This window comes from Hippocampus comes, unplaced genomic scaffold (genome assembly GCF_001891065.2).
Source record: "Hippocampus comes isolate QL1 unplaced genomic scaffold, H_comes_QL1_v1.1 scaffold39, whole genome shotgun sequence".
NCBI classification, from domain to species: domain Eukaryota; kingdom Metazoa; phylum Chordata; class Actinopteri; order Syngnathiformes; family Syngnathidae; genus Hippocampus; species Hippocampus comes.
Window position 1 is genome coordinate 2,927,149 of NW_017842054.1, and position 11,343 is coordinate 2,938,491.

The 11,343-nt window shown below is 44.9% G+C and overlaps 1 protein-coding gene across 1 annotated transcript in view; it reads right to left on the reverse strand.

The window, feature by feature from the left end:
* Positions 1-11,244, reverse strand: part of actn2b (actinin, alpha 2b) — a 17,125-nt gene extending 5,881 nt beyond the window's left edge. Inside the window, exons 1-13 of the mRNA XM_019860250.1 lie at positions 10,933-11,244; positions 7,596-7,710; positions 7,338-7,457; positions 7,170-7,256; positions 6,978-7,065; positions 6,606-6,684; positions 4,265-4,346; positions 4,070-4,155; positions 3,485-3,577; positions 2,790-3,020; positions 2,506-2,653; positions 1,788-1,938; positions 1,162-1,270 (exon numbers count right to left, since the gene is read on the reverse strand). Coding sequence (XP_019715809.1) covers positions 1,162-1,270; positions 1,788-1,938; positions 2,506-2,653; positions 2,790-3,020; positions 3,485-3,577; positions 4,070-4,155; positions 4,265-4,346; positions 6,606-6,684; positions 6,978-7,065; positions 7,170-7,256; positions 7,338-7,457; positions 7,596-7,710; positions 10,933-11,064 — 1,521 coding nt within the window. The 5' untranslated portion in view covers positions 11,065-11,244. The remainder of the gene's footprint in view (positions 1-1,161; positions 1,271-1,787; positions 1,939-2,505; positions 2,654-2,789; positions 3,021-3,484; positions 3,578-4,069; positions 4,156-4,264; positions 4,347-6,605; positions 6,685-6,977; positions 7,066-7,169; positions 7,257-7,337; positions 7,458-7,595; positions 7,711-10,932) is intronic.
* Between the last annotated feature and the right edge of the window lie 99 nt (positions 11,245-11,343).

The window sequence follows — 11,343 nt, forward strand, 5'->3', positions numbered from 1 at the left end:
GGGACTGGCCCGAGCTGAGATCAAACGAAGCAAAAAAAAAAAAAAAAAAAAAAGTATTGGGAAAAGAAAGAACTCGTAAAGACATAGGGGACAGAAGTCTACACACATCTGTTGAGGCTTTTGTGATGTATAAAAACTAAAATAAAAAAATGAGACCATGATAAGTCATTTCAAAACTTTTTTCCGTGTGACTTATAGCCTGTATCGGCTTAACTTTATTTGGGGTTCATCAGGGGCGCTTGAAATGGTGGCAGTTGTGTGCTGGCTCCAGTTGTTCTCAATTTGAACACAGCCACATTCCCAATTGTGACTTTCTCTCTCTGAAAGGTTTCTTTTTATTTGCGATTATTATTGAGTAGTACGGCTTCGAAGTCTCTTCATCACGGGCTCGTTTTTTTTTTTTTTTTTTTTTTTATTGAAAAAAAATTTTTTTTTTTAACGGGACTTCGTCTACGGTGTGCACCATAAACATGTCCTGCAGGTCTTCCATGGCTCCCTCCATCCAGTTGTTGAAAGGAGCCGAGCGTTTGGCAAACTCCAGGAACAGCTGGTCGATGGTCTCCAGCAGCTTATCTGTGCGCTGCAGAAATGACGACACCACATAAATCCAAAAAAAAAAAAATACAGGCTCCGAATGTCCAAGCTGACCTCTTCCAGGACAAATCCCAGCGAGAATTACCACCCCCCCGCACGCCCGGCCCCCGACGCTCACGGACGCACCTGTTCTAACGACTAACCCCAGAGAGAACAACATTAGCATGGCCTTGTTAACCGCAATTTTGGCTCGGCTCGGAGGGGGATTGTGTTGAGTGGGACGTGGACAGACAACAGGCCTCTGTTGCTGTCATTCACGCTTAATCCTCAGACCTTTTCCTGGGCCCTCACTCATGCACTTGCGGGTCAGGAATGGTCCGCACGGATGAGAGGAAGTGGCCGGGGTGGGACCGGAGCCAGTTAGCGGCCACACGATGACAGCCATGTCTCCATCCAATCCCATATGAAACACCTCTGGATATTTTGGTTTGAAAGGCATCAGCGTGGACCGATGTGGATCATGAGCGCACTCTGGTGGAGACTCGCCACACATGCCAGTGCGTCCAGAGGACGTGAAGGCAGGCGCGATCCATGTTCGTCTTGCTCACGTTCTTTCGTAGTCCTCACCTCCAAGGCTTCCCTCCTTTTCTGGGTCAGGGTTCCCAGTCGGTCCCACAAGTCGCAGATGCTCTGGCAGCGCTGGTTTACAGCTGCCACGTCGTGGTAGTCCAGCTCACTGGAAAAGAAAACATGGACTCTTATGATAGAAGATATGTTGTTTTCAACCACCCCCCAAAAGGTGGAAATGCTGATATATTTTTTTTTTTGTGTGCGAATTTAATTGTTTCTTATAATGGGTTGTAAATATTAAAACAATGAACCAAAACAAAAGAAGGAAATATACAAGTACATTCTGGCCATGTCTACTCGAACGCAGATAGTGTTGTCGATATTGTACAATACTAAAAAAAAAAAAAAAAAATTACACACAAAAGTAGCTTTTGTAAACCTCTGACCAAAGTGAGGACTTTTCCAAGTTATCAACTTTTGCTTTTTCAAACTTGTGATTGTCCAACATTTTTTTTTTTATTTTGTGATTTTTTATTTATTTTTTTATGTATTTATTTAATGTGATTTATGTGTCGAGTGAGCCTCAGCCATTCGCGCCCGCCATAAAGCGCGGAGTGACTTCACACTCCTGATACGCGGACTCGGACAATGACTGCAAATAATGTGGAGCGGGGATTGCGTACTTGAGCTCCTGCGCAATGGCGGCAATCTGCTCCACTCTGTCTTGGTGGGCTGCCAAGTCGCTCTCAAAGGCCTCGTGTTTTCGAAGCATCGCCTTGATTTGTGTCAAGGTGGCAGTTTCGTAATCCTTCAGGGAGAGTAACATTTCTTTGCCTGAGAGCACACATTCAGAGAAGAAAGATTAAAAGTTCTGACTTTCTCACGGCGGTAATGAACACTGTGGAGACGGTGGACTGACTCGAGCTGAGCTCAAGCTAAAAAAAAAAAAAAAAAAAAAAAAAAAAAAAGTATTGGGAAAAGAAAGAACTCGTAAAGACATAGGGGACAGAAGTCTACACACATCTGTTGAGGCTTTTGTGATGTATAAAAACTAAAATAAAAAAATGAGACCATGATAAGTCATTTCAAAACTTTTTTCCGTGTGACTTATAGCCTGTATCGGCTTAACTTTATTTGGGGTTCATCAGGGGCGCTTGAAATGGTGGCAGTTGTGTGCTGGCTCCAGTTGTTCTCAATTTGAACACAGCCACATTCCCAATTGTGACTTTCTCTCTCTGAAAGGTTTCTTTTGATTTGCGATTATTATTGAGTAGTACGGCTTCGAAGTCTCTTCATCACGGGCTCGTTTTTTTTTTTTTTTTTTTTTTTAGATGACAAAAATCTTGCATTTGAACAGGTGTGTGTGGAGTTTTGAGATGAACCGTGTGTACAACTGCTCACCGCTGGCCCAATTTTCATGATTGGTGGCCTTTTGGCGAAACTTTTCGGCCAGGTGGTCCAGTCTCTCCAACCTGCGAATCTCCGTGAGGAGCCAATCCTCGTAGCCTTTCTCCGCATGCTCCAAGCCCTGCCATGCTGCGGCAATATCCTGGAGGCACAATCATCAGAGAGGGGGAAAAAAAATAATAATAATAATAATAATCACCACACGCTTCTGCGTCTCTCTCCTGGCCTGGCAATGAGTGATGCCAAGTTCAGTGAATGAAGGATTTGGAGTCACTTACAGACACCAGCTTGCCCTCGGAGGGCATGAAAGCAGGCCGGTTGCTGATGCGCAACTTGGTCTGCAGGGTGTTGAAGTTGATTTCCAGCTGGCACTTCTCCTGCACCTTGGGAGGCTTGTGCTGGCGTCTGTAGTCCCGGAAGTCCTCCAGCTTCCTCTGCATCTCTGCCATGGTCTTCTCCGGGGTCCGGTTCTCCAGCCAGGGAGTGGTGCGGCGGATCCACTCCAGCAGCTGGAGAGGGCCACGCCGAGATAATTAATATCACAACATGATGCCAGTTGGGAATACTGTGAAAAAGCTTCGCGGGGTTTTCATTGAAATGTGTCGTCGGCTGGTTCTGACCGGTTCATTGATTCTGGCAGCATTAGGATTCTCAGGTTGCTTCGAATGTCAGTTTTGAGGAGGGAAAACCGACAGCTCAAAGAATGAGGATTATAAATTGCGTAACGTATTCTAATTTATTTTTAATCTGTATATTTATGGCTCACTGTCAAGTATATTAGATTACAGTACAATTACTGTTAGATACTGACACTATATCTGTTTATCATTGAACTGCCTACAAACTGCTTTTTTTTTTCTCTTCTGAAACCTTTAGAGCTACAAAGTCCTGCTTCATTCATCATGTAAATTTAACTATTTAGCAGCCACCCTTAGTGCAAAGTAAACTATGACATTTTTTTCATCATGGTTACCTGGCTGGCCAGCCTCTCGTACTCCTCCATCAGCTTCTCGTTCTCCTGGTTTACACCCAACACTTTACAGATTCTGTTGGCAGCCGTTTCAGCCTGAGGGAAGGAAAAAAAACAGTCTCATTACAGTGAGTGAAAGTGGGCCATTCTCTCAATAATTCCAATATTATTCTCAAAGTATACGTTTTGGTTTCACTGTTCGTGCAAACGTGCTGAGGGAATGAAAACTGAACTCATTAGCGAATTGATCGTGAAATATTGACACCAAGTGCTGCCTAAAAAAGAAACATACCGCTACTTGGCTGCCCAAGTACCACCGAAATGACCGAAATTAAAATACAGTAGCCTAGTAGGCCTAAACGTTCATCAAAAAATGAGACAGATTTTACTCCTATAAAGTGTAGTTAAGTATATTATTTTAATCCGCAAGAACATTACGTACTATGACCACGTCACGGCACTGAAACATTATGCGCAGTTTGAGGATTTCATTCAGTAGGTCTGAATGTGCGGTATCCGTTTATACTGATATTAGCATGTGAGGTTGGATAAGCAAATCGTGTTATGGGATAAAATGATTTTGCCAACCTGCTCGGCGCCAGCAAAAGCATGATAGAAGCAGGACACATACGTCATGATGGCTCTCTCGTCAGGCTTGGGGGTGTTGATGATATCTGCAGGGGAGGTGAGGTCAAAATGAAAAGAAGGGGGAAATTATTGTCGGGGGACGGACAAAAGAATAAAAAGATGAATCATAAAAACTGTCTTGCAACTAAAACGTACCTTCGGCATCAAGCATTTTGGGAATGTCCAGGTGTTTCTCCGCTATGTCAAAAGCCAGGTTCAGGTTGCCCAGAGGATCATCCTAAATAAAGAAATACAATTCCACATGATGAAACAGCAACGCCGGATTTCGAATGCCAGCGGGGCCTGACCTTCATGCAACGGCGAACACGTTATACTTCCTCATCACTTGCATGCAATGCTCATTTCTCAGAAGATCTGTCGTCGGGAAAACGCTCACGTGGGGAGCTTTTATTAGACTGAAGTGCAGCGTTTCACCAACGAGGCCGCTCGTGGAAATCGATAACGTTTTGGCCTAACAATTGCGGAATGCCCTTAATGACTCCCTCTGTCGTTAATTGCGGTTTCCGATCAAGCAATTCATCTTGCGTGTTGCAGTGGGGTGTTCGAAGCTGACAAGGGCCAAGCAATCTGGAGATGGTTTGGATTTAAATCAACACACATATGTGAATCCCTGAGGATTGCTCAAATACGATTTGGGTGTTTTGTAGATTTCAATCGACCAAAGTACAGAAAAAAAAAAAAAAAAAGAAAAGTTATGAGGCGTTATAACGTCTTAGTGTTCGAAAAATAAAGCTGATATATTACAGGGGGAATGAAATAATGTTCTTGGAATTAGGTTGCCAGACTAGAAGAAAACAAGTCATTTATTGCCTTTTGTTGCAACCCATGAACACAATTGTACTATTTCATTGTGACAACTTCATTCAGGTTGTATTCCAAAATACTTTATCTCATGATAAGAAATCGGATTCGCCATTATAGTTTGTCCTGTTCAGGGTAGCGGGTAGCCAGAGCCCTATCACAGCTGACTTTGGGCAAAAGGCAGACTACACCCAGGACTGGTCGCCAGTCAATCACAGGCCACATTGAGCAAAAAAACAACTATTTACACGATGGACCAGACTGGATCGGAATTGAAGCCACACGGCCTAAAAGCTGAAGCCTACCACATGAGTAAAGTCGCTTCTGCTAACAACCCGGCCGAAAACACCAGCTCCCCCTTCAATGTAGCTACTTCCTTGACACCAATTTCTACTTTCCTATTAGCCACGGCTCTGGCAGCATCTTGAAAGTTGAGTTTTTTCAAAACCATGTCGCAGAGAATACGTGACAACAAAAAAGAAATGGCGAACCACAAACAGGCGGGGGGGTTCACTGCATTTTGAGTACCTTTACTCATAAATTTGACTCTTGTCGCAGTACCGGACAGAGTGTGGGACCAACAGCCGAGTGCGTCACTGCTCAACCGGCCAGTCGGTGACGGTCGACGGGGGTAAAGGGATCATACGGAAGTTCCGCCGCCATTGTTCTCTGCGCCACAAAGGCGGCTGCTGCCTACATAACAGGCAAGGCCAGCTGCTCCTCCATCCAGCAGAGGATGAGATGGAGGGATCAGATGATGCCAGGATGGACAGGAGGACATCCTGAGCCAGCCTGTGCTTCAACAATGCGAGCCCGACAGGAACGCTCACCTGGAGCCAAGCTCAACAGCTGCACAGTGACACTGTCTGCAATCTCCAAAGTCCATGGGTGACTGAACGTGTGTGTGAGGGGAAAAGGGGAGGGGGGGGGGGAGCAGTGGGAAGTGGCGGAAAAGTTGTGATGCGCCTCGTTGTGATACTCCACTGAGCTCGTGTGATCTTCTTAACTCTCATGAGGACAAGCGGTCTCTGCGGCGTACGCGAGGTGACTGTAATAGCGAAGCCCAGCTCCGCAGGGGGGGACGAGGCTCATGTTTCCGCGACCGTTCCAGACCAGTGTTGAAAAGCGAGGGCTTCTGCTTGGAAGACTGACGACGGATGAGTTACTCCTGCTGAACAGCCGCAGCGGCCACACTCGGAATATAAATGCGCAATTGTGATTCTCCCCTGGCTATATTTTAATCGAAAACTCTCCCATCGATGGCGTTTCCCTTTGTGTGTTAGCATCAAGCTAGCGGACTTCAAGGCAGTAACGTGGTTGTTTTAAATACACCAACATGTCATAATTTAAATGACAAGCAGCGTCAACAGAGCGTGGCCTTAAACAGTCAGCCCACAGTCAGCCAACCCCAACTGTAACTTGAATGAGAAAAAGCGGCATGGGAAGTGGATGGATGGAACTCTCTGCCTTCATTTTATTGCATGCGAACCTACGCAAGCCATGAGTGTTTAAAGCGATGATTAGTTTAGACTTAATTCATAGTGCACACTTTCATGTGTGTGTGTTTTTTTTTTTCTAATCGGCTCACACTGTGAAACGTTATGACTGCGTGTGCAGGTCAGTGGCACGGCATCACAGGTTACAGGTGACACACGCTCATGCGCACGCACGACACCTTGCTGAGTTTAGAGTAGTCGAGCAGGTCGGGTCTGTGTCTGTGAATCAGGGCGCAGAAGGCCAGGCCGTCCTTCCAGCTTCACCGGACGATGAGCAGAGAGAGCCAACATGTCAGTTCACAAAGGCACCTTTTTTTTTTTGTTTGTTTGTTTGTCTTCAAAGGCCATGCAAACCGCGAGTTTCAGGGTTGCCAAAATTGGAAACTGAATTCTTCATTTTGTAGATACGCTCTAAAAATTGCATTTGCTTGTGTTATGCTAACTACCAAAATATGATGTGATTAAATTGTGTGTTGAGAAAGGGAAAGATTCTGTCGTTAGCTCTGAAATGTCTCGCTTCCATTACTTTGGGAGGTCAAATGCTGACTTACCTCACATGGAAGTTCTGAACATTGACATTCCTGTAGGGGGCAGTCTTTCTTTGACACCACAAGAGGAGGCCCTCTTTGGCAGATGTTTCTGCACAGATGTTAGCAGTACAATGGTATATTTTTTTTTTTACATTATGACAGTCACGGGCGCTTCTGTGGAATACAATAATAGATTTTTTTTCATCAACACACCTTCAACAGAAATGTCCTGAATGGCAAAGCGGAGAATTATTGTCCAGATCATTCCAAGCGTCATCTTCACATTCCCGTCCACAATCTCTGAAACGCAAACATAAATCCTATTAGCGAACGCGAGGGTAATATTTTCTGTTCTATATGTTTTGCCGAGGCTTCTGGTACCTTCAGCTCCGATGGAGACCAGTTTTACCCCTTTGCTCGTGATGAAATCCAGTGCTTTGTTGACGTTAGCAATCTTGTGAAAGCGCATCTTCCCTCTGTCCGGCTTAGATAACCTCTCACCTGCCAACATGCCATTGTGGGAAGGTCATGTGAGTAAATACTGTACACGGGCAGGGGGACACGACAGAAACCCGTTCAGACAAATGTAGATCAGTACAGTCAGAAATGAACCGGCACCACAGCATTCTGTAATCTGACCTGAGATCACTTCCAGAAGCAGCATGAGTTTCAGTCCGTTTCTCAGGTCATCTTCAATGTTTTCGATTTGAGTGCCAGCTTTCCTCAGGTGTGAGTTACACCAGGCAGTGAAGGTCTACAGGAACAGAGACAGCAAGTCAATCAAGCTTGATGACAGAATATAAATTAACCATTATATTCTGCAGCAGCATGGTGCAGACCACTACAAGGTTCTAGAAGGACCAGGCGCTATATTAGGGTAGGAATAAAAAAAGAACAACAACAATAATGCAGAGGTTACAGACAGAATGCATTTGTACTCTGGTGAAATAGGTAACCGTGCCTCAGAATAAATGGCTATGAGCTATGGTGATCCCCTGGGGTCAATCCTGGAACCCCTATTGTTAAAACTATACATGTTTCCATCAGGCCAGTTAATACGTCCCTTCCAAGTGTCCGACCACAACTTTCCAGATGACACTCAGATATTCGTGTCACGGATGGCAGGTCAACTTGGGCCTCTAGATTTACACTTGTCAATTGCGCGGTCCTTTGGTCTGCAAAATTGTACGTCCAGATTGCTGCTACTTACCGGAACCAAGAAACCTAAAGGGAAGATTATTATTTCAGGTTTCATACTGTCAGTGGCATTTTTTTTTAGGCGGCGTGCCGCCAGCTTTTCTAATAATTATGTGCGCCTTTTCTCAAATTAAATTTGGCCTGTACTGACTCCGAAGTGTCAAATATCACCTCTTTTCATCCGTAGCATTGGAACAAATGTGCTTTCTGAGAGATACTGTAAATCCAGTTAAGATGGGATTATTGTCCTTCTCCTCCTATTTTTGTCGGGTCGCTCACTCGCCAGAAATGGCTGAAGAGCCGGGTGCCGACCGCAGAGCTCAGCATTCCGTCTGATATAAGGTGTTAAATATAGAGGGCTCTGTTGTGCGTCACGATAAGGGACCCGCTGGGGGAGAATAACGTCAGAATGTGTCGTCGTGTCAGCGACAGTGAAAATGTCATGTGGACGGAGAAATTGTTCCCTGTTGTCCGTCACTGTATGGGCATGTGATTGGTTACAGGCTCTCTTATCTCAATCATTCTTCCAGGTCACCCTCATAACAGTTCGAGAGATAGTGGAATACCTTGAAAGAAGTGCCAGAGAGGCGCATGACTGTATCAGGATTATAAAATGAAATCCGACTTTTGGCGTTTGAATGAATAGGTCAAATCCAGAGCCCGAACAGTAGGAGCAATGCCATAGTCTGATTATAATGGACACCGTCATACACAAGACACTTGTTGTGACCTTGAGAGGCTTTTAAATAAAAATAAAAATAAAAAACATTATCGCACACTCCATAGCAGATGAAAAATTGATCTTCAATCTGTCAAAAGATGATATTTGGGCAACAGCCTTCATCAGATCATTTTTTTCTTTATTTCTGAATTTATGCAGCAAGGAGGCTGAATAATGAGGGAAGTTACAGGCAAAACATTATTTATGCAGATTGCCCTTAAACGCCGAATCACATTTAATTATTTTCTTGTCCATGAAGAGATGACTTCAAAATAAACACCAGGGACACATTCCTCACGTCACAACATGTCAGCTTTGACAGAGTTGCATTTGAACGCTGCTACCTTTTGTGCAGGGAGATAGTTCAACTGCAACTGGAGCCAACGTGAAAACTGTTTCATGAGAAAATGAGTATTATATTGCTGTATAATCTGCAAAACTCTGTCTGATAATGAAGCGATATTTATTATATAATTTGCGGGCTCTGAACCAGTCGTCAGCCAACCACCAGGGGGCAAAGGCATGGTTAAGGCTTTGTGAAGATGCTCAAGTGACCTGCTGAGTCATGGCGAGAGAAAAAAAAATACAGCAAAAATTGGAGCATCATGGTGAGTTGGTAAATTATAAATATGTGTGTAAAACTTGGTTTGTGACTATCATTGACTCTAAAATGATAATCCATCCATTTTAAAGTTTCACATTTGCACCGAAAACTGTCTTCATATGGTTTGTTGAAAAGTATAACAAAAAATACAGATGTTGTCCTTGACATGATGACTAAATGGGATTCATTATCGTGTTGACAAAATTCCTCAAAATACTGTAATTGTGATTTGCCCCTTGTGTTGCCAAAAATAAACCGTTTCCTCATCTTGACGCTGGGAGGGGCTCTGTGTGAGTGTGTTGGAGGAGAGACATTTGAGGTGGAAGCACTGGTGCCTCCAGCTGTGCAAAGAAGCCAAATCCTAAAGCCCTAAAATCAACTGCGAGCATGCCCCCCCTCCCCCGAGGCTAAATTCAGCCAGGCTGGTGCAATATTTTCTGCGTGCCGTCGCTATAAACAAAAGCATTCCGCACCAAGGACAGCGGGCTTAGCCCTACGACAATGCCTGCCAGTGGCGGTGTTTAAAATTAGAAGGCAGCGACCATTCTAAATCCCGAGAGCGTCATCATGTGTTTGGGAGCATCTGTTGACAGCTCGCATTCCGAGCGTATCACCGGAGAGAAAGAGAGAGAGAAAAGAGCCGCTGGAAAGCAGGGCTATTGTTAGCCTTGCTGGGACCCGTCCGTCAAAGAGCCAGCGGAAGACTGCTGGAGTCCATGACTGGAAGTTTGACAACAGTTCACTTTGTTTCGATTCAATTTCAAGTGTATGCTTTCTCCATTTTAAACGATCACGAAATAATGTTCACCTATCGACAGTGACAGGCAGAATAATTGAATGCTCGTCCACTAGATAGCAGAAGATGCAATTAAACCTTGTAGACACCTGTTGCCATTCTAATAATTTGCCCTCAGACTTGAGCAACCACTGTACACCCTACTAGTGAGGCAAAACCGTGCACTAGTTGACACTTGTGCGCTACTAGTAGATGTTGTGCCTTTGGTTGTGTGAAGCACATTGGGTTGCCTTGTGATTGAAATGTGCTATATACTGTACTGTCAATAAACCAGCCTTGCTTTGCCTCACTAGAGGGATAACAATATGCTACTAGTGAGGCAAAACTGCACTAGTTGACAACTGTGTGCTATGCTTAGTAACTAATGACATTATAACAGTGTAGGAGTTAACATTTAATGCTGAACGAAATGTCAATTAGTGCAGTTTTGCTGCACTAGTAGCTGCCCTTACTATACTGTACGGGGATCTCGGACAAGCAGTGGAAGTAAAACGTTACGAGTGAGACAAACTGATTTGTCTAACTACTAAGAGCAAAGAGCTGACTAGTACATGGATCTTAACCTGGAATAAAAAGCGCAAACCACACCAAACGTCGTTGATTGGAAGAGTCTTGGTCGAGTGTTTTTGTTGCGTTCCAGGGCCAATTTTGGACTTACTTTCCTCTGCTGTTGCTCCCAGGCCGGGTCGAGCAGCATGTCCCGGTCCCACTCGTCCTCCTGGAGCATGTACTCATCCTCGTAGCCGTTGTCGTAACGCACCGTGCTCTCCATGTGGGTCATGGTCATCATCTTTTCGGTGGGCCTTCGAAACTTGACTTCAAGTGGAGTAAAAGAAATTCGAAACAAGTTATTGAAAACAAAGTGATGCTTGTCCGACTTGTGGCTGGGTCATACACGCGAACGCTTTGCCCTTGTCCCCCCGACCTGACAGACGTCTGGCCCCGGTTGCCTTGTGCGGGACGGGGGCGGCCGGTTATCGTTCGTCGGGGCGTGGTCACGTGAGCCACGCGTTCCTTCCCGTCGAGGTCGCGCGCTCTCGCATGCACGCGCCCGTAAAGAAAAAGACAT